This window comes from Epithele typhae, assembly GCF_022376455.1.
Source record: "Epithele typhae strain CBS 203.58 chromosome Unknown BXZ73scaffold_114, whole genome shotgun sequence".
Taxonomy (NCBI): Eukaryota; Fungi; Basidiomycota; class Agaricomycetes; order Polyporales; family Epitheliaceae; genus Epithele; species Epithele typhae.
In genome coordinates this window covers 1-24,913 of record NW_025954305.1, presented here as the reverse complement: position 1 = coordinate 24,913, position 24,913 = coordinate 1, and the positions used below count along the sequence as shown (strand labels likewise).

The 24,913-nt window shown below is 58.8% G+C and overlaps 6 protein-coding genes across 6 annotated transcripts; 5 read left to right on the top strand and 1 right to left on the bottom strand.

Annotated features, from left to right (window-relative positions):
• Positions 1-240: 240 nt before the first annotated feature.
• Positions 241-7,977, top strand: BXZ73DRAFT_107525 (uncharacterized protein; the record flags this gene model as incomplete). Its single annotated transcript, XM_048016935.1, has 17 exons — positions 241-295; positions 501-922; positions 985-1,139; positions 1,193-1,499; positions 1,553-1,757; positions 1,810-1,988; positions 2,026-2,130; positions 2,190-3,158; positions 3,210-5,364; positions 5,416-5,773; positions 5,826-6,081; positions 6,133-6,314; positions 6,374-6,560; positions 6,680-6,752; positions 6,813-7,180; positions 7,299-7,694; positions 7,768-7,977. The coding sequence occupies 17 exons, from the start codon at positions 241-243 to the stop codon at positions 7,975-7,977; spliced, it is 6,582 nt and encodes a 2,193-aa protein (XP_047871751.1).
• A 1,109-nt stretch (positions 7,978-9,086) lies between these two features.
• Positions 9,087-11,771, top strand: BXZ73DRAFT_107524 (uncharacterized protein; the record flags this gene model as incomplete). The annotated part of the gene is made up of 9 exons (XM_048016934.1): positions 9,087-9,125; positions 9,306-10,186; positions 10,240-10,341; positions 10,391-10,445; positions 10,501-10,674; positions 10,727-10,942; positions 10,996-11,019; positions 11,090-11,324; positions 11,386-11,771. The coding sequence occupies 9 exons, from the start codon at positions 9,087-9,089 to the stop codon at positions 11,769-11,771; spliced, it is 2,112 nt and encodes a 703-aa protein (XP_047871750.1).
• An 817-nt stretch (positions 11,772-12,588) lies between these two features.
• On the bottom strand, positions 12,589-17,213 carry BXZ73DRAFT_107523 (kinase; the record flags this gene model as incomplete). Its single annotated transcript, XM_048016933.1, has 5 exons — positions 12,589-13,054; positions 13,131-13,461; positions 13,530-15,211; positions 15,271-15,543; positions 15,595-17,213. The coding sequence occupies 5 exons, from the start codon at positions 17,211-17,213 to the stop codon at positions 12,589-12,591; spliced, it is 4,371 nt and encodes a 1,456-aa protein (XP_047871749.1).
• Positions 17,214-17,684: 471 nt separating this feature from the next.
• BXZ73DRAFT_56380 (developmentally regulated GTP-binding protein) lies at positions 17,685-19,419 on the top strand (the record flags this gene model as incomplete). The annotated part of the gene is made up of 10 exons (XM_048021470.1): positions 17,685-17,846; positions 17,908-17,976; positions 18,040-18,307; positions 18,429-18,491; positions 18,548-18,585; positions 18,638-18,701; positions 18,808-18,904; positions 18,974-19,097; positions 19,154-19,207; positions 19,333-19,419. Coding segments are annotated over 10 exons (1,026 nt in total), but the record flags the coding sequence as incomplete, so codon positions are not given.
• Positions 19,420-20,055: 636 nt separating this feature from the next.
• On the top strand, positions 20,056-21,817 carry BXZ73DRAFT_56365 (beta-lactamase-like protein; the record flags this gene model as incomplete). Its single annotated transcript, XM_048021468.1, has 7 exons — positions 20,056-20,199; positions 20,275-20,324; positions 20,459-20,571; positions 20,756-20,782; positions 20,881-21,005; positions 21,070-21,157; positions 21,210-21,817. Coding segments are annotated over 7 exons (1,155 nt in total), but the record flags the coding sequence as incomplete, so codon positions are not given.
• A 2,442-nt stretch (positions 21,818-24,259) lies between these two features.
• Positions 24,260-24,882, top strand: BXZ73DRAFT_107521 (uncharacterized protein; the record flags this gene model as incomplete). The annotated part of the gene is made up of 3 exons (XM_048016932.1): positions 24,260-24,382; positions 24,609-24,830; positions 24,868-24,882. The coding sequence occupies 3 exons, from the start codon at positions 24,260-24,262 to the stop codon at positions 24,880-24,882; spliced, it is 360 nt and encodes a 119-aa protein (XP_047871746.1).
• Between the last annotated feature and the right edge of the window lie 31 nt (positions 24,883-24,913).

Genomic DNA, 24,913 nt, shown 5'->3' with positions numbered 1-24,913 from the left:
ACGTAGCGCGAGCTTGCTGCCCCGGGGTATGCCGGAACTCCCAAATTAGGAAAGCTGGCGCAGTGGCGTAATCGCAAGACGCACCGTCCTCGTCATCCTGTCCCAGCACACTCTCCAGTCTCTCCCTCCATCCACACCAGTACACGAAGAGCCAGTGTAAAGAAAGATAGCATACATTCACTAGATAACAAGATCAACACTGGGCTCGGCCCCTATTCATTCCAAGACGCGAAAGGAGGGATGGATGAACTCATCCGCCACTGCCTTCGCGAGCTCTCCTTCGACGGCGATCTAGGTGAGTGCGCGCAATTTTCGGTGATCACGTCGCTCGACGCGTTAGTTCGCGACGCGGGTCGGCGAGGTTCGTGCGACCGCGACACGCTCGGCGTGGGGTTCGAACCCTTATCGTACCACCCGTTTTACGCGCATATATCCACCTTCCATCTCCATCCTCACTTAACCCGTACCGCTCGCATGCTGACCCGACGCATTCGGTACAGGCTGCGACGCCTCGCGCCTCCACGACTTCATCCTCGACTTCTACACCCATCAGGCCCACGAGCAGGAACAGGAGCACGCCGCCCAGGGGCCGGCCTCCGGCCTCCCCGCGCAGACGATTGACGACGCGTTCTGCGCGTTCGTCTGGGCCGTCATCGTGCTCCAGCCTGGCGTGCGCGTCGGGACGGTCCCCGTGGGCGGCTCGACTGAGGTCTACATTGCCCCGCAGGCGAGCGCGGTGCGCAAGGCCAAGGCTAAGGGCGGCGAAGATGCGCCTGCGCCTGCGCCCGCGGCGGGTTTGGACATCATCGAAGACGCGACCGTGCGACCATTTGAGGAGCTGTGGGAGGCGTATGAGGATAAGCTGAGGATTGCGGTCGACCCCGAGACGACGTTCTTTGCGTTGACTGGGTCCCATGTGAGGGTAGGCGATTCATCTGATGCGTTTGCTTTATAGTAAGGTGGCTCATAACTTGCTTTGGACAGCCGTCGAAGTTGACTCCTATGATATACACGGGCCTGCAGATGATTACTCGTGGAAGGGACCAAGGTATCAGCGTTGTAGAACTTGGGCGAAAGTCCGGCTACGATCAGAAGACATGCTTCTACATCATCAAACAGCTCGTTGAGCTCGATCTGGTGTACGTGCCTCTGATTCTTCTCCACTCGTCGCGTTTATTGACGTCCAATGCAGTGTCAAGCTCAGGCAGCCAGGAGTCAGCGGCAACATCTGCGTGCACAAATACTTCTACGAGCGTAGCCCAGTCTGGCAGCAAGTCGTCGCGGAAGAGAAAGAGGCCGTCTCGAAGGCGCAGGTTGACGGCGGTGATTCGGAAGAAGAGGACGAAGCCGATGAGACGAAGCCGCTTACCAATGTGCACTTTGACCCCATCGACTCCCGCCACCTGTCGAGCCTGCCTGTGCTTAAGGCGCGTCTGATGAAGCTGTTGAAGAACTGCCCGCATCAGATGCACACGTCGACCAACCTGATGATTAAGATTGTGAGTCTATGGTGATCTCGAGAACATAGATGCAGAAGGTTGACATCGCGTAGGGTTTCGTCAACCCAGTGAAAGCTGATCGCCGTTTCTTCCGCACGAGATTGCGCGAGCTGGAAGACCAAGGGTTCATCGAGAGAGTGCGAGTTGCGCATATCAACAGGAAGCGCTTCCCCGACAAGAAGATCATCTGCATCCGACTCATCTCGAGTGATGGTGAAGAGCCAGAAGGGGCTCTGGCTGCAGACGAGGATGTGGAGAGTATGTTCTCAACTCTTCTCTTCGTTCGACGGCTCGCTGAGCGATCTACCAGTGATCGAGCCTGTCGATGACACCACCGCGCCCAAGACCAACGTCTCCATCCACCGGCAAATTATCGACATCATCGCTTCGGCTGGCACCAAGGGCGTGACGCTCAACGACATCTCCGTCGCGCTCGGCGACTTCGACAAGCGCACGATTGACCTCCTCCTCAACCGGCTCGCCAAGGATGTCCCCCGCGCACCTCGCCGACCTCGCCGTCGTCCAGCTCGCGGAGACGCACGGGCGTGAGCGCCGGTACAAGTACTACACCGCCGCACACTACCGCGCGCTCGCCGAGGAGGAGCAGTTCGACGACAACGACGGGGCGGTGGTAACGGACGCTCTGCGGACGACACGGCGGCCGCGGGCGGGTTCATGCCGGTAGAGGAGGACGCATTCTACGAGGACGCGGAGGCGTTGGACGCGTACTTGCAGAGGATGACGGCGGAGAGGATGAAGGGGCCGGGGAAGAAGGAGCATATCAACCCGATCTTGCCGGACGGGTCGGTCAAGAAGGGGCGGCCACGGAAGTCGGACGTGGCGTCGGAAAAGAAGGGCAAGAAGCGGAAGCGGGATGAGGAGGAGGGAGAGGGAGTGGAGCCACCGCCTAAGAAGAAGCGCGGTCGCCCGCCAAAGGTACGACCTCCTGAAGGGGAGGCTGAGGCTGGGCCTTCAACGGCAACGCCTTCCGCACCACGCAAGAGAGGACGGCCCAGGAAACATCCTCTTCCCGAGGAGACGAACGCGGAAGCTCGACCGTCGACCGCCGTTCAAGAGAGCATTTCGCAAGCACCTGCTCCGAAACGGCGAGGTCGTCCTCCCAAGAAACGGCTAGCCGAAGTTCCTTCTGCTGAAGACGCCCCTGCCGAGGACGCCCCTGCGGCAGCTGTAAGCAACGAGCCTGGTGTCATCGTTGCTCCGGAAAACCAAGAACCTACCGACGCTGACGCAACTCCTGTTCCCCCCATCGAGCCCGCAGTTGTACCTCTGGATACGGCTGATAGTGCAAGTGTGGGCGTCCGACGGTCAGCAAGGACACTAAAAGTGCGAAAGCGCGGAGAGTCGCAATCACCCGTCCGCAAGACCCCCCGTCGCGCGTCGAGACCAACGGCAGTTACTACAGCGGAAGCCGACGTGTCGTCGAACATAGACGTCGATAGGCCTGCCGAACGGGATCCTAGGCCTGCCAAGGATGAGGCATTTGCTGCAAGTGACGCGAATAAAGTACAAGAAGTCCGCGCTGTAGTGTCGGTAGTTCAGACGGCCGAGGTTGCGGCGCCGCAGGCAGACCTCCCAGACGTCCCCATTGATCCCGCCCTCCTGGAGCTGCAGAGCATTTCACAAGCTTTGATATCCATGGTACGCCCTTGCCCCCATATCTTCATGTCTCATCCACTAAATTCCAAATAGACTCCTGAAGCAGAAATTCCAGTTGATGCACAGGATGTGTCGAAGAAGCGAGATGAGCCGGAGACGCCCTCTTCACAACCAGCAAGCAAACGTATCAAGACCGAAGGGTCGTCAAAGTTCAAGGCCAGGCAGAACCTGTCCCAGTCGCGACGAGAGAACGAGATCATGCGCATGCTGAACGAGTCCGACGGGATCATGAATACAAGTTGCAAAGAGTTCTTTGAGGCACATGCGGCACTAGTCGACACCATCACCGCAAGCGGCCAAGAGGCCAGTACTCGCCCCGGAGCTAAAATTGACAAGAGGACGCTTGACGCCACGCTGAAGGAACTGGAGACGAAAGGGAAGATCAGACTTATCACCACATCAGTGTCAACACTCACTGGAGGGACCCGCCTGGCCCGTATCATGTATCATCCGGATACCACTCAAGATGCGCTGAACGTCTTCTTGGTGACCCTCAGTCAAGACCTTCAAGTTCATCAACCTATCTCGAATGCTCCTAAGAAGACTGTAGCATTCCCCGTCCAGTATGGTGGTGCAAGTCGGCAGCGCCCTAGCAAAACTCCTTCGAACATTGTTCAAGACGTGGCTGAGGATCAACAAGAAGTCGAAGAGGTCAAGGTCGGGATTGCAAACCTTCCCCAGCTGTTCGAGAAAGACGATCAAACGATCCGAGACGCCTTGCTCATGGACAAGAACACAGTGGCACAACTCTATGGCTACATTGCCGGCAGGGCAGCCCGTGCTCGCCTCCTCCATTCACTTACAGTGGAGTTGTTCGAGAAGGACTCGCAGTCATCTCAGATCGTCTCGCACGAGCACAAGATTGTGCATCTCTCCTACTACTTCACCGACATCCCCATCGCCACCTACTGTGCCTTGATCGCAGTCGTCAGCCCTATGGAAGAACTTGAGCAGCTGCTTCAGACACCGCAAGGTTGCGAGACCCCTATGCACTCCGTCTCAGATTCTATCCGGAAACTACTCGCTCCTTCGCAGGCCAGGTCACGCACCCGCATTGTCTCCCTAATGGACATACTGCGAACCCTCGGCATCGTCACGCCTCTCGTACCGTCTGAGTCTCCCAACCCGTCGTTTACTTGCCCGAACGAAGCTCAACATCCCACTACCTTTGAATATGCGGACGCAGCTCAATACACGCCCACCGGTGCCCCATTGTTCTGGAAGTTCAATGACGCTGTACCTTTGCACCTTTGGGCCGTCGGAGAAGGCGCACCGTCGACCTGGAAGACCGTCTCTGTTGCGACCACTGAGCAAGTTGATGCGTACTGGCGCGATCTTGAGCGCGTCAGCGCGGACCCGGCCTACGCTCTGGAGCTTCTAGGCGCAGCTCCCGCCTCCGAAGGCCAGGCGACGGAGGAAGTCAAGGTCCTCGCAACGACTCTGCGCCGTGCGGCTTCGTGGAGCCCCACCTACAATCTCTCGTTTTACCAAACAGAATTCCTCCGCCGCTTTATCGAGCCCACGACTGGCAACACCCCACTAGAGATCCTCGACGAGGCTGCGCGCGGTGTCGAGCTCGGCCGCCTCGCGTGGGTGATCAGCTCATCCCCCGATACTGTCGCGTGCTGGTTCGAGAAGGCGCGCAAGCGGCACGCCCGCGATCTCAAGAAGCTCAAGACGAAGAGCCGCGGCAAGCGCAAAGCCCGCGCGCCGGACGCAAACCAGGACCAGGGCGCCCGCGACGCCGAGTTGGCAGCCGAGCTTGCGCGCCGTGCCGCGGAGGAGCGCGCGCGGCGCGAGGCCGACTGGGCGGAGATGGTCGCGCGCGTGCACCCCGGGGAGCTTCGGGCGTCCGCCGTGCACCGCGTGCACCGCGTCCGAGGCCGATTCCTGGCCGGGGCGGGCAAGCCGGGCGAGAAGTGGGAGGGGCGCATCCGCGAGGCGATTCGCGAGGCAGACGTCGTCGCAGAGGCACTCCTCTCGCAGGGCCGCGCGGGGCTGTTCGCGCAGGCGGCGATCGCGGTGCCTAGTGCCGCGGGCCCACCGGTCGCGGTCGCAGCTGCAGTGCAGGAGAAAGATGTAGACGAACTCATCGCGGCGCAGGGGCCACGGGTGGCAAAGAACGCGACGACAGGGCAAAAAACGAAGAAGGGGAAGGGGAAGGGGAAGGACACCGAGAAAGCTCCCAGTGCGTTACCTCGCTGTCTGTGGGGTTGGCGATGACTGACTCAATCCGCAGAGGACCATACCCCTCGCCGTCATCGTTTCCTATGGAACAGGGATTACGATGAAATGGTCCGCGATGGATCAGTCATCATCAAGGCGCGGTGTCGTCATGGTACGAGGCTCGATTGGGGAGCTATGGAACAAGTTTTCCCCGCTGTGCCACGCAACTCGGTTAGGCAGCGGCTCGTTCACCTGAAAGAAGTCCCGGGCACTGAGACGTACCTCACTCGTCTCGAAGACAAGTGGTACGAGGTATGGGTACAGAACAGAGGCACAGATGAGCTACCCGATCCAGATCCCGAGAGCGCTACCAATTTCGATCTTGCGGCACACATCAAGTTCCTGCGCAAGCACGTTGACAAGAATGCTATGTAAGGTTTTTAGACTGGTTTCCCCTCGACTGTACTGAGCAGTGGAATACAGTCGTGTCGGGTTTGTCGAGATTGATGCCAACCAGAAAGTGGATCTACCTGCAACACTGGAAGACATCGACGAGCACTACGACGTCGTGGAGAAGCACCCGAGCGCACCACCATGGGATTTTATGTGGACCGTTGTCGCAGAAGAAGCTCGCGAGAAATTGTTCGCCCATCATGCATTCACCGCGGACATCGAGGATATGCCGCCTGCATCATCTCACAAATCCGACCTGCAGTATGTAGCCGATGCAGCTGTGAAGGTCTGTCTATATCTGCGCTCTATCCCCTCAGCGTTGACGAGCATGCTGTAGATCGCATTGGGCAATCCTAACGAGACCTACGACATGGACCTTGCGTCAGACCTCCTGAAGGCCGTCGGTGAAGATCGAGTCAAGTCGTCAACAACAGACCTTCTCAATCGCGGCGTGCTCGCCAAGATGGTCCGCGATCCCGCCAAGCTTAAGCCCGGCAGGACACTCAAGATCTCCGAAAGGTGCAGACCAACGTTAACGCTGACAGGCGACTTTGACTGATCTACGCTTACATCGCCAGCAACTCGAACGCGCTAGGCGGTCAGCTTCCACGCGAGCTGTTCCAAGACGCAGTGGCACTTGAAGAGACTATCGTGCAGCAGCAACAGCTGCGTGAATCAGAGTCAACGGAGGATTGGCAGGAGTGGCCCTTGCTGGCAACTGATGGTGACACCGCATTCTTGCTGGAATTAGCCTCCGATGGCAAGGTGAGAACTCGCTTGATGCTGTATCTCGATGGTCGTCCTCTGGTAGACATCGAGGTGTGGTTATATAGCACCGCTACTGACATTGTTTGTCCACTTCGCCGTCGCACGCCGACGTCCAGGCCCGCTTTGATGTCGACACTTCGCAACCACGATCAATGCGGGCCGCCATCGACTGGAATAGCAAGAAGGCGGGTACGTGCCCAGTGTGCACTCGCCAGCGACCCTAGCCTGACTTCGCATCGCCTCCCCCAGATGATGACGACATCGAGACCGCCGTCCGCGTGCACTATGCCGACATCGACGCTCCGCCTTCAGACACTCCCGCGGGACCTGACGAAGGCCGCGAGCCACAGACCGCGACCCTTACGACCATCCCGCTCGACCCCGCGCTAGTGAGCGAGGAGGCCGCCTTCGCAGGCCCACACGGCGTTCTGCTCGACGGCGCGCCCGCATTCTGTCGTCAAACCTCTGACGGACTGGTCGACTGCCCTGCGTGCATCGAAGCCGCCAGGACGTCGCTATTGGCACAACTGGAGCAGAACGAGACGTGGGTCGCGTGTCGTATGGTTGCTGCGCTCCGCAGTGCAGGCGTGATGGGATTGACAAAACGGCAGCTTCTGGTGAGTTTTGGCGGCGCTCGCAGGGATCGCCAGGCGCAAGGGTTGGCAGTCCTGCGCGTGTCCCGTAGAGTTCAACGGAAAAAAACGGAAGCGCTGATCACACCGTCTTCTCTCACAGACGGACATCAACATCGTTGAAGATGGAGAAGAAGCCCCGGCAGGAATTACGGAGAGCACGGTCTTCGCGGTCGCCCGGCGTCTAACCGATGGGGAGGTCCCTCTCGCGCATTGGACGGGCTACATCACCCCGGTCCTTGTCTCAGCGATGCACCTCCGCGAATGGACCGTGGTCGTCACCGGACGAAATGCTGCCGCCGACGACGCCGACGGCTCTCACACCCACGTCGAAGGGACCGACGATGATGCCGGCACAGCCGCCCGTGCAAACGCGCGCAAGTCGATGCTTTTCCCGAGACGATGGCTCGACATCCGCGGGTGGAAGCTAACGGAGGTGTGGGACGCGGCACTGCGCGCGGTGCTCGCCCTCGTGCTCTTGCGCCCGGGGATTTCTCAGGTGAGCGCCACGTTCCCTGCCCTGAAGGGTTCTTTGCTTGATGGTCTGACCGACGACCGCTCATACTGGGCAGGCGGAGATACGCTGGCGCCTGAGATCTGTGTACGACAGGCAGGAAGTCGGCGAGGTGCTGCAGGCGTTACTCGAGGAGGGACAGATCGCGGCGAGGGTGGCGGAGGGCACGCGCACGCCGTTCGAGGGAGGCATCCCTGCGGACGAGCAGGAAGAGAAGTTCATATGCTGGTTCTTGGCCGACGGAGAGAGGCGCTGGTATCAGCTGTAGATTCCGTGTCGATATGCTTATTGCTCGCCTTGCCTTTGAGATGAGTGTCGGTGAATACTGGAGGCACGAGCCGGGGCAGGTGCTCCCCGCGTTGTGCTCCCAGCCCGTAGGTCGCATCGACTCACCTCACACAATCACACTCGCTGTCACCCGACACACGCTGTGCTTCTTCCGCAAAATCTCAACTACCACGCGAGACAGGCTGGCAGTTCAAGATCGATTGTGGCTGTTCGAAATGTCCATGAAGTCGGGCGACATCTGCGTGTGGCGAGATATACTTAAAGCCAACCGCAGGCACATCGGGCAGGCAATGCACTGTGTAATGGAATCAGAGCGTGAAGCATTTAATAGCCGTGCTTCGATGCTGCGGGCCATTTGCGTCGCCAGTGTGACGGCGATTATGAAGGGGGTCACAGGCCCTAGCCCAAAGGTAGCGATGTCAGCTGGCGTGGCGGGGAAACGTCTCCAAGGAGCGGGAGGAGGATGCACAGCCTGCGCGACTTGCGCGGGAGACTTTTCCAGCGGATGAGGACGAACTCGTGCGCAGTCGGAGGTTGGTGACGGCCGGGCGAGTGAGCGATGTGCTCGTCCGGGCAACACACGGGCGCGAGCTCGGGCCTAGGGGAGGTGATGGCTGCTGTGCAAGGGACCGTTGCGGATTCGCACAGGCGGTGGGGGCGAGGAGGGTCGAGGAGGGGCGTTGCTACGGAGGGTGGACTCGTGGAGACTGCAGACTGCTGATTGACGGCAGCCGTTAGCCGTTCAGCGCCTAGCGCGCGGACATCCCGCGAGACGCGGTTATGAGCCCAACGACGGCTTTGGACGATGCGCTCCAGCCACCCATTGTTGGTCCCAACCCCCATCTCCTCCTCCCTCCTCCCCTCCCCCTTCCGCAACTTTCCCGGATTGCATCCCGGCGGGCCAGTACCGTCGTTGCTCTCCCTTTCAAGACCGCTGAAGTTGCACTGGCTGGGCTTCACGTCGCTTTTCTGCCCTAGCGGCATCTCGCTCTTCTGCCAAGGTCTTGCTCTCGACCCGGCTTGGTGCGTCGCTACGTACGCCAAGCAATGCAATCCGTCTGACCCGTGCTTCATGTAGAATTACTCATTATGCAAGTGCCAAATGCTTTCGGTGGCTTGAAGCTTTTCGTGAGTCTTGATCCCCACCTTTCGTCCGTCCCCGCGCCCGCAGCCACACTCGCACTGTATGCGTCGCACAAGTGCCTCTCTATGCCCGTACGCAGCATTCGCGTAATGCCCATGCAAGCGACGCGCTTTCTTGCCCGCGACCCCAATCGCGACTAGATCCTCTGCTGACCGCGTTTACAGTGGGATCGTGTCACCTTCTCCCGCCTCACGAAGTTCTACTTCATTTTCTCTGTCCTCCACTGCGTTATCCAGGTCATTTTCCAGGCCCAGGCCTACGTCGCCAACGCCGACGCTGCTTCTTTCATCAACGGCCTCATTGTACAAGGCAACGCCACCGACTCCGGTTTCGCCGTCTACGATGGTGACCTCCGCATTTGTGAGACTGTTCCCACCACTCTTGACCCCAGCTCTTGCGATATCGTCTGGGATGGGCACACCAAAGGAAACGTCACCAATATTGTCACCAATCCCGACACTTACAATGCCGCCTTGATGTCCAGCCAAGCGTCTTCATCCTCATCTTCTGTCTCCTCCGCCGCCCGTACGCCATCAACCTCTGCCAATGTGGTGGGCTCCACCTCATTGTTCTCCTCGTTGGTGTCGTCCTCCACCACATCATCATCCCCCCCGGTGTCGTCCTCCACCCCATTGTCTTCCTCGTCGGTCTTGTCCTCCACCGCTCGGGCTCCTGCAAGCTCCAACACAATCGCGTCAAAACCTGTCACTATCACATTGACGACCTCGACAGTCGTCGCTACCGTGAGGGACAAGGCTACTGTTACAGTCACCTCCCCAGCCCCCTCTACCACTCTTTCTCACGCCGGACAGCTGGACGCGGACAGTGACAGCGATGATGGCGACAGCGACGACGACGACGAGAGTGACGACGAGGATGATGTCGTAATCATTCACCGCCGCACTCCGGTTCTTCCCTCAACCCTCCAGCGTCTGAGCCTCAAGCTCAACGGTTCTGCCACGGTGGATCTCAATGGGGTCGGCGGGTACGAGACAGTGAACATTTCGCGCAAGTGTCTTTACTCGTTGAACTGGCCGCTCGACATGTACGCAGCCTCCCCGTTACCTCTGTAGCGTAATGGTACTCACACTCTGGCAGCGTCGAGAACACGAAGCGTGAGGATATCGCTTTTATTGCTTTCCAGTTTTGGCTGCTTGGAATGTCGCTCGTGGCTTTGCTCAATGAGTCGATCCCGCACATGTGCGTTCCAACCACCAAACTTTATGCCACCTTCTCACTCTATGCACAGTGTGGCCTCCTTGCTCACGCATATCCTTGCGACTGCATGGGGAGGCTTCCAAATAGTGAGTTTCCCTGCCACAAAATCAGATGGTCATGACTGAGTACTTTCCATGTCAGGCGAACACAGAGACTTTCCACCGCAAGTTCACCACTCTGACTACCCAGGGCGCGTGTGGCGTTAACCTCCTGCCTAACTACTGGAGGGATCGGTCGAACGCTGAGATTCCGAGCACGGCGCTCAACTGCTTTGCGCTTCTCGTCTCGGTCTTCCTCAGCTGGAAGCTCATGAAGGTGAGCCACAGCCATCTCATGATATTGAATGCGTTCTGACTGTGACCTGCAGACGTTCGGATGGCAAACTTTCAAGCGCGTTGGCGCATCGCGCACCATCAATCGTGTTTACAACTCTGTTCTCGTGCTGTCGATTGTGATCCAGCTCTCGTTGTTCTTCATCGGCGCCTCTGCTGCGCTGTGGCTCGACCAGGTCTCCAACGGGAACATTGGCCGTTTGACCGGTGACCCTATGCTCTTCAAGGGTGTCATGATCACGGTGTTGATAGTACGTGCATCTATCAGTTGTTGGGGACGACGTCTGATTGTAATGTTATACAGCTGCTGGTTCCGTGGCTCTCACTCGTGAGTACCAGGCTTGTCGATCTGCTTGTTGATGCAGTTCTACTGGGAGTCGGACTGACTGTGATTTCAGGGTTGGATATCTGTCCGTCAGGAGTTCAGGCTTCGAATGATGGTCTTCCTCAGCGTCGCTGTGCTTATCCTCGCGGGCTGGGCGTCGATGTTCATCGCTCCCACCTTCCGCTGGACGTATGCGACTTGGCTCTTCTTCAGCCTGATGACCACCGGGGCGTTGCTTCTTGCTGTCACGACGTTGGTCCTCGGTATCTTCTGCCGCCTCAACTTTGGCAAGGGTCTCAAGCGCTACTGTATGTACCCTCGCGTCGCAAGCTTATACGTTCGCTCACCTTGTGCATCCCTTCCTCGCAGTGAACGCAGAGGAAGAGCTGCTCGACTCGCCCGACGAGACGACGTACGACTCGGAGAAGTTCGCCTTCCCGTCGAACGACTCCCCCATCCCGACGTACTCGGTCTCCTTCGGCTCCGGCTCCGAGGTGCCCCCGCCGTCGCAGATGCGGTTCGCGACGCGCGGGCCGCGCTTCTACTCGTCCTCGTCGAACGGCTCGAATCCGTTCGAGTCGCCGTTCGAGACCCCGCCAGGCTCCGAACACGGCGGCTCCCCCCGTGGTGCCGGCCTGGTCGGCCTCCCGAGTCCGCCGAGCCTGAGCCGCCAGACCAGCCGCTCCTCGACGCGCTCTGCGAGCTCGACGGCGTCCAAGGGTACCCAAAACGCCCGTCGGTGGGTGATCGAGTAAACACCACGTGGCGGATCGAGAGGTCCTCACGTCCTGTAGCCATACCGTACTGCACCGCACGCCTTCCGGCAGACAATGTATATCCCCTCGCCACCCGCCCCTCGTTTATGCCCCGTGACACGAGGTCCGTATAACCCAGCTTCGCGCCATCTCGGAACCCCGTTGTTTGTGCCTGTCGTTTTGTTCAGAACCCGCAGTGTTTTCCATCTTCTTACCTTCCCCGACCACCGGATGGCCCTTTTGCAGCTTTCTTCACTTCACGCTTGCTTCCCTGCTCGCGTGTCGCTTTGTTCGGACGCACCCCAGATGTTTCACAGTTCTGTTGTTTCTTTGTTGTTCCCGTGTCAGCATGCTCCCTTGGTCCCGCACCGCCTCTCTCCTTCAGTCGTCAGCGAGTCTCCGAGGAAATGCTGCGTGTATTACGATAGTTCCCCCCTGAATCTCTCCAGATCGTTGCGTTCGTGTGCTGGTAATAGTACAGGTATGCGGCGCGACGAGGATTAGCACGCGTGTATGCGCGCGTGCGTGCGTGCGTAATATCGGATGCGAGAAGGCGCTCGAGATGTATATGAAGGTGTGGCGCGGAGGCGGACGTGCACGGATGGAATGCGGGATGGTACATGTACATGCGGGGAGCGAGTGAGCCCGGAACCAAGGGGAGACAGATGATATAGTGGAGGGAATCAAGTATGTAGGCTACATGCATATGCGGGATGAGAGGCGAGGTCTAGATCACAACGTCCGTCATCGGCGTGGATGGAGGGGTGCAGAAACGTAAGAGTGGGAGCTGGCGCTCTACCATCGGCGGCGGTCCGGCTCAGTCGGACGGAGGGGGCGCGGGCAGCTCGCCGCTCGAGTCCGAGGGCGACGAGAACGGAGACGAGTCCAGCGGGTATCCGAGCCCAGGGGAGGAGCCCTCGGCGGAGCCCTCCGGCGTCGCGAGCGGGGACATGCTCGGGCTCGCGGCCCGGATGAGCTCCGTCTCCTGCTCCTGCAGTATCGCGGCCTGGCGCGCGACGGTCTCGAATATCGGGGTCCCGGGGGCAGCGGCGGCGGACGTGACGGGGGGCACGGGCTCGCCGGACTCCGCCTCCTCGTACGAGCGCAGCTTTTCGCGGAAGTCGAGCATCCACGGGTGGTCCATGAGCTCCACCGCGGACGGCCGGTGCGCGGGGTCGATGGTGAGGCACTGGCGGATGAAGTCGATGCCCATGTCGGAGAGCTGGCCGGGATCGGGAAGGGGCGGGTGCTGGGTCGCAACACCGATGTGGAACATGATTGCCCTGCGGCGAGGGGACAAGGGAAGGTCGACGTCAGCTTGGAGACAGTTAGAACAGATGGAGACGAGGAAGCACGGACCATTCATTGTCCAAGTTCGACCACGGTTTGCGGCCCGTCGCGCATTCGAGCACGACACAACCGAGCGACCAGATGTCCATCGCACCCTGGCGTCCGCGCTGGTTGTTGCGGATGACCTCAGGCGACATGTACATCGGTGTGCCCGTCAGCGAGTTGTTGACGCCGGGGAGCGGCGTGGCCGTGGGGTCCGCGCCAGCGGCTGAGCTCGCTGCGCTGGGTGCTGGATCCGACGTCCGCCGTGTGCGCTGAAGGGTGCGTTGATTCTTTGCGATGATCTTCGCCGCACCAAAGTCGACGTACTTGATAACGCCCATGTGATCAAGGAGAATGTCTATGCGGACGGGCGGAATGAATGGTCAGGTCATGAGGGGAGGGCGCCCGATCGTCCACAGAACTTACTGTCGGGCTTGATGTCGCGGTGGACGACATCCTGAGAGTGCAGGTACGCCAGACCCTCGAGCATCTGCAACGTGTACACCTGCAGGATACCCTCGTCTTCGATGCGTCCATGTTCCAGGAGCGCCGCCAGACTACCGCCCTGACAGTACTCCTCGAAGATGTACACCTTGTCGCGGTGGACTTCGATACCGTAGTATTCGACGACGTTCGGGTGATGCAGCATCTCCATGACTTGCAGCTCGTCCCGGATATACGAGTAGAGGCTCGTGAGGCCCGATGTCTCCTGGAACTTGACCTCCTTGACGGCCATGAGCGTGTTCGAGTCGAGGTTGATCGCGAGGTACACGGAGCCAAAGGAGCCTGCGCCGATGAAGCGCCGCTGCTGCCAGCGGATGGACACGTTCGACGCGGACCCGGCGAGGAAAACAACGGAGCGATCGACCAGCACGCGTTCGTCGAGCACGCGGCCGACGAGGTGGTGCTCCGTGCCGGCCTGCACGCGCTGCTCGTCGATCTCGCGGGCGAGCGCCGTCGCGCGGTCCCAGAACGCGCGGACCGCCGGGTCGGCGTACGCGAAGACCTGGTCGACGTCTTCGGAAGAGACTGGGAGCGCTGCATCTTCCTCGATCTCCTCCGACATCCGGTTCGAGGATTGCTGCCGGATGAGCTCCTCCTGTCGCTCCTTCTCGCGCTTGGCGTCGAGCGCGGAGCGCGCGCCGAGGATGTCGAAGTGGGAGATGAGTAACGTCATGCAGCTCGCGACCTTCTGCCGCAGGAGCTCAAACTGGTCGTCCGGAACCTGGAGGATGTTGTTCCGCCGTGTGCGTGACAGCGTGAATTCGAGCGCGAGCACGGCCCAGCGGAAGATCTTCCGGTCGTTCGGGTCGCAGTCGTCGCAGATGAAGGAGACCCAGGAGATAGCGAGTTTGATGAGCGCTTGGTTATGTCGGGGCGCCGTTTGCCGGTCCATGTATTTCTGCGCGTGCGAGCCGTGGTCGGAGGCGAACACGTACCAGTTTTCCAGAAGTTCCTGGTAGTTGTTGGTGTCTTGCAACGTTTCCCGGACATTCTGTACAGATTCGACGATAGACTCGGCAAGACGATTCGTGGCGCGGGTGATCTTACGCAACTCGCGGTTGACAGACGGTAGGTGAGCCTGAGCTTCGATCAAACATGTCAATGGTGGCATGACTGGATCTATGAGCTCCCCGGTCTCTTCATCCTCTTGAGGCTCAAAGAGTTCTGCGAAATGGCGTTTCGCAGCCCGGAGACGATGTTGAGATCCGTCGGCCACCAGCCGGACACGGTTGTCTTCTAGCGCCAAGTCGATCTTGGGTACCGGCAGCACTACCACAAACCCGTTCCAGAGGAAACGCGTCCGTGGCGACAGAATGAGTAGATAGCAAGCATCTTCATCCTGGTCTGGTTCCGGGTCGCCGCTCTCCATCAGCCATGTTGTCTCGTCTATCTGGTTGACGTGGAATGCATCCACAAGGAGCCGGCGGATGATTTCAGGGTGATTGCGGAGACCAGGGGGTGCGACAATGTACGTCCCGTCCTCCTCAAAATGTTGTGTGTAGACGAGGAAGTGATCGCTTTCGACCAGTGTTGCAATGAACAGGTCGATGTTGACGTATTCCAGGTCATACTCAGCGGAATCACTGAAGCGATTTGAGAGGACCCTGAAAGCGTCCGTGCCCCATGAATAAGCTGTCAGGGTGCAGCGCACGGATATTCATACCGTGCAAGACGCTGCAGTTTTCGAGAGCGCTGCCGGACGCCCTCCAGGACCTTTGAGTACCAGCCGACAAGTCGATCCTTCGGCACGCCTGCAGGATGTTGAAGGCCGTTGGCAAGCGGCTGCTGTCCTGCAGCGTTAGTCCCGTTTACCCGCATTGAGTTGCGTACGCGTTCCGATAGCACCGCGCTGATTGGACCATCGGACATTCCAGGCACTCGTATGGAAGTGTCGAAATAATTTGTTACGCGGACAATGAGCTTATTTGTAAGCGCACTGCGATGAGTGTCAGCATACAAGCATTGCTGCAATCTGCGAACTACCTACCAAAGTTGCTCGGCTACAAGAGAGGCTCCTCCGGGTATGGTGAGACTGACGTCGCTGAAGGTGGCCCACTGAGCTTCGATGATGTCTGTCTCTTTGAAGTAGGCTCCTTTGATGCCGCTCTTAAGCTTCCAATGTATGAGCTTGAAGAAGAACGTGAGCGCTTCAAGGATGGTAGAGTCGTAGTTGACGTCGATACAAGGGGGTAGCTTCCAATTGCCTCCAGGATCGGGTATCAAGAAAGCTTCATACTGTCGTTTTAGCGTACATGCGAAGCCAATCTTGACCTTCAGGTCGTCGGTCATTTGGTCGATGATGAGGACGTCTGGGTTCTTGAGCTTCTGAGCGTAAGACAGCCGAACCCGGAGGACAGCCTGGGCGAGATCTGTGAGGAAGGAGACCAGCGGGACAAGCTCCTGCTCAAATGACGGAAGGTTCATCTCCTTGAACATTGGCGCGAGGTTGACGTGTGCGTCGCGAGTCGTACCGACCAGTGCGTGTATGGTCGTCATCGAGCCCTTCTCGAATTGCCGCTGGACGCCCTCCTCCTTCAGCAGCCGTTCTACGTACGTCATCTCCCCAGTCGTCCCGTCGCTATTGGACGTAGGTGTTGCATGTTCTGAAGATGGCGCGGTGACGTGCATTGTTTCGTTCCCTGTCCATTTCCGGAGCGTACGGAGGAGTTGTCGGAGCGAAGTCAGGACGGTCGACCAGGTGTTGAGCGTGTCACACCGCGACTGGAAGCCGACGTCCGTCGCGGCAGGGTAGTCCTGGTAGAACGCGCGCAGCGAGGAGTAGAGCGAGTGCGCGATGTCCAGCCGGCGGAGGAGCGCGTTCACCTGCTGGAGCGCGGCCGTCTGGCGGCTGTCGGACGAGCCCGCGGCCGGGTCCTGGACGCGGAAGTCCATGACTTCCTTGATGACCGAGTCCACCATGCGCAGGCGGCGCTCCTCCAGCCGCCGCCGCTCCTCGTCGATGGTGTGCCCGTGCAGGCGCGCGCGGATGCCGAGCCAGATCTCGGTGCGGGTGTTGTGCTCCACGAGGGTCGAGGACTGGAGCGCTACGGATATCCGCGTGTTCTCCGCCTTGAGGACGTCCCCGGCGAGGACGGACGCGAGCATCGTCTGCCACTCCAGCCGCTCGCGTTCCTCGAGGGACTGTGGCTCAATCGGCTCCGAGTCGAGCATGAGGGATGAAATGCGGTCGTACGGTTCGTTGGCTCCTGCCGCGCCGCGCGCGTCGTCGTCATCGCTATCCGGCCCGTCGAGCAGCTGCGCGAAGCCGCGGTTGTAATAATGCATCTCCGGGTCGTCTCGGGGGTCGTCTGTCGGCATTCGGCTGTTGCGGTATCGCCGCACGAACTGGTTGTAGATGTTGGTGTAGTTGGAGTGTGGGGCGGATGGAGGGGTATAATTCGAGGACGTAGACGGCATGTTCACGTTGGACGAGTTTGGGGAGAACGAAGAACGCGACCTGTTGGACTTCGGCCTGCTCTTGAGGCTCCCGGAGTTGGTGGAGTATGTATGCGAGCGCGAGCCAGACTGCCAGGACTCCTCGTCTTCGTCATCCGCGTCATTTTCTGGGTGCGTGAAGAGCGTCGGTTGGTGTCGTTTCGAGGGCATCGGGAGGGAGAACGCGGGGAGCAGCGGTGAGAGGCGGGAGCATCGGACGCAGCCCCTCGTCCGGAATGCTCACGCCTAGCGCTTGCTGGCTCTCGTGCTTTCCACCGCGTCCTCTTACGCCCTGCTCTCCATTGTAGAGGTTGGAACGCCAAGTCAGACGTTGCCCTGTAATATCACTTGCATACAGGATGGGTATAGTCGAGAAGGTGAGCTCTTTCTTCTTTTTCGCGCAACTGTGGCTGATGTCACCCACTTGACAGATCAAAGAGATCGAGGGTGAGCCCTCGCAGCCTCACGTCCTGCCGGGTCTGATGATGCATTGTACACGCAGAGGAGATGGCGAGGAGTGAGTACAACGCCGCCTATGTGCCGTACCAAGACTGATGCACTCCCATAGCGCAGAAGAATAAGGCGAGCTGCTGCTCACGCCGCGTCTGCCCAGATCGGTGCGCTCACTCGTGCGACAACTAGGCGACGGAGTACCATCTTGGTCTGCTTAAGGCCAAGCTTGCCCGTTACCGCGCCCAACTCCTCGAGCCAACCACGAAGTCCGGCGGTGCCGGCACCGGGTTCGATGTGCAGAAATCAGGAGACGCCAGAGTCGCCCTCATCGGTTTCCCATCCGTGGGCAAGGTGCACCTTGGACATTAGCGGCCTACGGTCTCGCGCTGACGTACCATCATCCCTGTTTCAGTCCACTCTTCTTAGCAAGTGCACACACACGCAATCCGAGTCCGCAGCGTACGAGTTCACCACGTTGACGGTGTGTCTCCCACTGCGCGTCCGATGATTACGTCTTTGGTGTCTAAGGCGACAATGCTTCCAGGCTATCCCGGGCGTTTTGGAATATGAGGGGGCGCGCATACAGCTTCTCGATCTGCCCGGAATTGTGGAAGGCGCCAGTCAGGGTCGCGGTCGTGGACGGCAAGTCGTGGCCACCGCGAAGACTGCGGACCTCATTCTGGTCATGCTGGACGCTACGAAGTCCGAGGAACAACGCAGACTCCTTGAAATTGAACTGGACGCAGTGGGCATTCGCTTGAACAAGCAGAAGCCTGATGTTGTTTTCAAGCGGAAAACGACGGGCGGGGTGCGTATTTCGCCGCCTAAGACCGTTCGGCTTCCTGAGCATCCCTCCGACCTTCTCGGCGCAGATAACGGTGCGTGGCCTTTCATGTGACTGCTCATGCGCATGACGCACTTAATCGTATCCAGTTAACAAGACAGTCCCTTTGACCAAGACAGATGAGAGGACTATTCGGTCTATTCTGGCGAGTTGTGCGTGCCCGAGTGTGCGGCCCTTGCATCCGCGACTGATTGCCTAATCTGTGCAGACAAGCTGCACAACTGCGATGTCATGATCCGAGAGGACGTAAGTTCTGTCTTATTTGCTTTGCTCGATCGCACAGCTGACATCTCGAAAGATCACTACCGACGAATTCATCGACGTATTGATCGGTATATTCAATCCCGTACCCTGTCAACTGTGTCCACTTATCCCATAAAACGTATACAGGGACGCGCAAGTACTTGCCTGCCTGTGTAAGCCACTCTCGCGCCGTAATCTCGTGCTAGGCTAAAGGCAGCGGCGCAGACGTCTACAATAAAGTGGATGCCATCAGCCTCGAGCAAGTGGACAAGCTCGCAAGAGAGGATCATACCGTTGTGATTAGCTGCGAGCTCGGTCTCAAGTGTGTACTCGTGTTTCTAGTACCCAAGCAGAGTTTGGGGAGTTGGTGTTCTGATGACCGTGCACGCAGCTTGAACTACCTAATCGAGAGGATATGGGACGAACTTGGGTTGGTGAAAGTGTACACCAAGAAGCGAGGCGCTCACCCCGATCTCGAGGACCCTGTCTGCTTACGCAAGGGGGCGACAGTTGAGGTACGCGCGCTGGCACCTCGTGTGACACGATGTTCACCCATGACCCGCTTGCGCAGAACGTGTGCAACGGGATTCATCGGTCTTTGGCAGCAAACTTCCGCTATGCACTTGTTTGGTGAGTCCTGTCCGGTCACTCCGTTGTACCTCGGCGCGCTGGAGACTGACAGATCTTATTTTCAGGGTGAGCGGTGCGATGAGTCCACATGTGGGCGACGATTGATGATTGGTCTGTCAGGGCAAGTCCTCGAAATTCAGCCCGCACGCCCAGAAGGTCAGCCTGCACCACCAAGTTGCAGATGATGACATCGTATCCAGTGCGTAATACCCTGGCTGCACGGCTCTCGCGAGGCGTAGTCAAACTGAAGTACGGCGTCCGGCAGTTTTACCAAATAATAAGGCGCGCGCCGCAGGAGAACTTTTTGTGTACTAGTTAGCGCCAAGTAGGACGTCACGGCGCTGTGTATGCCATTGTGTGTATTCAGATGCAGCGCCCAAGTACAACCCTGGTACTGCATGTGGATACTGTCGTCGCCTGCGAAGCCCAGGCGCGGATGTGTGTGGTCGCCGTGGTCCACTGCGATCTGAGATCAAGGGTCGCCCACGTGGAGCGGAGCGCGTCGAGCGACCTCCGAGCCGGGGTGGATCCGGCGGCGGCAGTCGCTCTCTGCACCAATCCGTCCGTCCTCGACGCCCTGCTGCCAACCACGGCCTCGCCCTCTACCCCGACTTCCGGCGCGCCGACTGCATCGAGGACACAGACGCCATGCACGTGCACCACACCCGATAGTGCGAGATCTGCTCCCGCGTATCCCGCAGGCGACGCACCGATTTCCGTCCGCGGCTTAAATACGAGCCATCCGGCCCCCGTCTCTTCATCTTCACCGTCCTTCCTTCGGTACCACCACTTCTGCGCCCACCACGACATGGGTTCCATTGAAGCCCTCTCCCGCCCGACCATGATGCTGTCGAGTTCATTCTGCTTGGCACTGGAACGTCCGGCACCCTCCCGCATGTCGACTGTCTCACCGCACCACCTGGTACGAAGCGGTGTCGCGCGTGCACTGCGTCGCTCTCTCCAGGAGAGGGGAGGAAGAACAAGCGTGTACGTCCTCGCTCTCGCTCCGTTGTTCTCTTCCGCTCCGTCTCCGACGTTCCGTGGCTCATCCGCGCCAAACAGGCGAACACTTCCGCCATCGCCCGGGTTCGCGGACGCGATGGCCAGCTCAAGTGAGTCTCTGTACCCCCTCTCCATCGATAATCTCGCGCGCACCTCGCGCGCACAGACCCGTGCTCCCCCTCACGTCTCGATGGCATCTGGCGGCGCCGAGTGCTGACCTCCGCGACTCTGCGCCTCCGCACAGGACGATCGTGATAGATGTCGGGAAGAGTTTCTTGCAGAGCGCTGTGGAGTGGTTCCCGAAGTATGGCCTCCGTCGGATCGATGCCGTGCTCATCACGCACGCCCATGCGGACGGTACGTGCCACATCCACCTATCTTGGGGCATTTCGTGGCCAGCTACCGGCAAGGCTTGGCTCGCCTCGAGGTGTGGCGTGCGGTCAGCGCATCCGGCGCCGCGAGTCCCTCGAGGCTACAGGACCCTGTCACGCGCACCACGGAGCGATGTCGAAGTGTTGACTGACGGGCTTCCCCTCCGCAGCGATGAACGGACTGGACGACCTCCGAGGTGCGTTTATCTGACGTCTGCTCCCGCGATGGACGGCCGGTTTGGAGGCCGGATCGTGCGCGCGGACATGGTGGCGGACGTTGACGTCTCCTCTCCAGGATGGACGCTCCGCGGCGCGATCCAGTCCCATGTGGACATCTACTGCTCGGAAGAGACATTTGAAGCCGTCAAGGTCACGTTCCCCTACCTGGTCAGGAAAGAGTTCGCGTCTGGTGGCGGAGATGTGAGTGCGCCGTTCGGGTTTTGCCGACCTGGAGGCGCATTGGCTGACAGGATGTGTGGACCAGGTACCGGAGTTCCGTTGGCACCCTTGGCTGGAGGACCGCCACACGTTTGAAATCTTGGACACCGGCATCAAAGTGACGCCTCTAGCAGGTACGCACACGATAGGAAGTTCGTCTTTGATGTCTCGCTGAGCTATGCTCAGTCAAACATGGGTTCTGTGGCGCGAAGGTGGTCCCGAAGCCTGAGAAGACGATGGGATACATGGAGACCACCAGTCCCATCGGCTCCGGTCTTCCTGGCACTCCGGTTGGCACCGGCACGCCGAAGCAGGAGGACTTTATCTGCCTCGGCTTCGTCATCCAGGACTCGGTCGTCTACATCTCAGACGTGTCCGAGATTCCGGAAGACGTCATGTCGTACCTGGAGAACTGCGATTGGCCCAGGCCTCCGAACCAACCTGCAAGGGGCCCTCCCGTTCTGGTGCTCGACTGTCTTTCATTGGACGGCCATCGATCCCATCTCAGCCTGGCGCAGTCGGTGGATTACTTGCGGAAGCTCAACGCCCAGAAGACGTACCTGGTCGGCTTCACCCACAGCACCGCACACGATGAGTACGAGACACTCCTCCGGGCCGTCAGTGGGCGCCTGCCGCTGGCGCATGAGATGACGGACCAGGTGGTGCACGGCCTGAAGACCCTCGACTTGAAGCAGAAGAGGCCTATATGGGCCCGTCCGGCTTTCGACGGGCTGCGTATCTTTGTGTCAAACATCGGCGCGGCGACAGACGAGGGCTATCTCCGGGACGATTGAGAGATGAGCGGGTGTTGCTTTGTCGTGTATTTAGATACGTCCGTACTTAGATTATTGCTAATCCCGCGGGCCACATACTCATAGACCCCGTCACCTTCGATAGTGTACAGTAGTCAGAGCTTTGGCCTGTAGTAATACCGGTAACGTATCGCACATCCCGCCGCTGGTGCACGTCGCACTGTTCTCTTTGCTCGCGCGACCCATTTACTACAGGCTCCACCGACGTCAGGTCCCCCATGCACGTCCTTGTAAGCTTGGGCCAGTTGGCCGCCGTTGTTATCACAAGCACGGACGGGGAGGGATGCAGACGGACGGCGTCACGGAAGGCAGGAGGAATACTCCGCCCCTGGCAGCCGGTGGGTACTGGTGAGCGCTTGAGCATGCTCCCAGCCCCGTCTATGTAGTACATGCGGGCCCATCGAACGTCGTTGCGGTTCTGACGTGCGCCTATCGCGAGGCTCAACAGCGCTCAACGTCACGACTGCCTTGCTTTTCTTCCCTCCCCTAAGTATTTGCACACGCGAAAACTTGCCGCGAATGACCATGGTACGACTTGCTCTGCACCCGTAGGGTTGACCACGGTGATGTTTCTTGTCCATTGCTGTATGCGGCATCCTCTTCTTTATGGCCCCCATATCGTACAGTGCAGGATGCTTACAGTCCACTCAGCCTTTCTCTACTGAGGGCTGCCAAGGCGAAAGAGCGCTCTCTCGCTGGTCTGGGCTGTCGCGGCTCCCAACGCTGTCGTCATTTTTCGGTGTGGTTCTGGGCTACTCCTTGGCCTTCTCTCCGACCGCGACCAATGAATTCATCGACAACCTACACAACTTGCTCTACGCAAGGCTCTCGGCGACCCCAGCCTCGGTTCGCTCCTCATCCCCGAAATCCTCTATAGTTTCTACCAGATGGAGTTCGCGTGAGTGACCGTGGCCATTTTGATGGGTGCGCTCGCGGTCCGTGGGCGCGTCGTACCCACCACGGTCCTCTCGTTTCTATCGATGGCTTTGGTGTACTGTCCCATTGCGTGTCGGGCGTGGTCGACGAATGGTTGGGGTTTCAAGCTTCAAGTGGGGAGTTCTAGACTACGCAGGTGCGTACTCGTTGGCCTGTGCACTCACTGCACCACTGACTGCCGGCGCGTATCCCGGTGGGATGTCCAGCACTCCTGGATCCTCGGACGGGGACCTGACGAGCATCCCCGAGAAGGTGTCCCATTGAAGGCGGCCTTCAAGGAAATGAGGTGATCCTCGATCATCACGCTTGTTCGCAAGCACGCAAAAAGTAGTGTAAAGGCTTCCTATTGCTCCTGTGGACGTTGGATGCGTGCGAACAATAAGCGGCTTTGCCCGTGTACGATGTGTTCCGCTGAAAGTACTGTGCGTCATCTAGATGTACCGCTTGCTTCGATGTGGTTAGGCTTGGTTTAGGTACTTGTTTGCTCTTTCGTGCACGGTTCATGGCCTCCGTGATATATTTGTTGAAGTTTCAATCGGATAAACGAAGACAAACTGCAAAGGATGGTATGCGCGTATTCATGCAAAATTGTGACCATGCCCACTGATTCCTCCTAAGCAAAAGTGTCTTGGGAACCAGGACGAGATTTCCATACACATCGAAGACCGCGTCCCAATTATCGCACGGACTCGAGGGGATGAGAAAGGGTCGCAAGACGAACAAAGGGCGCATGTCTAGGTGTGGGAGTGCGCGCCGTGTGCAGACGGCACTTCGTCATTGCCGAAAGATCATCTCCGTAATTAGGCCCCAAATTTTCCGACCTTTGCTGATGAATAGCGTTTTGGCCCCCTCTTGTACTCCTTCATTTCCTCACCGTTCGCTCTGGATAGCCTCACCACTCCCAAGTTTTGTACGATTTCCGGTTAATTCACTGGAAAATGGAGGGTATGCACCGCGCGGCTCCCAAGGGTGTGGTCTTGTAGAAGATTTGTGCCTGAGGTCGGGTCAGGCGGAAGTCCCACAATGGAAGCATGCCACGCCATATTTGTGCCTGTCCCGCGATTCGCCGTTTTGCTGGGACTAGGGTTCAGATTACGGGCATTGGAAAGTAGTGCTACTAGCCGATGTATGTCCCAGATCGTGACTCGTTGAGGTTGACCTTGCCGATTTCCCCGTATGCTTGGATGAAAAACAAAGCGCAGAGCCTTTCGTTTCGCTCATTGTTTTTCCTTCGTGGCAGAGGGGAGAGGCACGTCGTTGGTTAGGCCACGCGGCTGTACCATGCCGCACGTGCGGCTGCCTCATGGGGGCGCATGAGTGTGATTGCCGCTGGGCGCTCCGCACTTGGTTCGTTTTCAATCTCAGCCACGACGATTTCTTCCACGGCCATTGATGATCAGCACGCCGCTGACCACCCTGCCTCTTGCAATATAAGAGGAGAAATCCCTCATCTGGTACGTGTGTCTTCTCCCCTTGACCTCTGCCATCATGTCTCACTCTGGCGCCTTTTCGGGATCTTCTCCCATGAAGAAATCAGTCGTCAAGGGTGCTGGCAACGCTAGCATCGCCGGTGAATCTGGCAAAGAGAACCTAGAAGACCATCGCGGCCACGTCGCACAAGACATGGCACATAGGGCAGTCCTTGCAGAGGCACAGACTTCTGCGACAAGTTCTTCCCCATTCTCCCCAACACCAAGGGCCGTCCCGGCCGTCGCATCATCAACCCTTTCGGGGCGCTCGAGCGGGCGGGCCACATGAACGAGAGAGAGATACAGACCGAATTTGCAAGTCCTCGTTTACCTTAATCTCCTAGCTTGGGCTGATTTTGTACAACTAGGTCAAAGCCGTCAAGAAACTCGTCCCAGGCTTGGTGATGGCCGTCACGAGCGATAGGCCCGACGACCTCGTGGTAGACCCTAGCAGGCAGAAGGGCGACGCCGGTTTCTTCTATCCTGGTTGTGTTCCTAACGACGGCAAGCCCCGCTGGGCCGACCAGATCATCTCTGTCGAGTTCAAGCAGGGGCTGTCCGGATATGATCCTTTCGACGACACTCCCAAGGTTTCTGGGTTCTCTGAAGCCGCCTCACGCACACAAGTTCGCGGCCAGCTGATCTCCTACGCCACTCTCCTCCTCGCGATGCA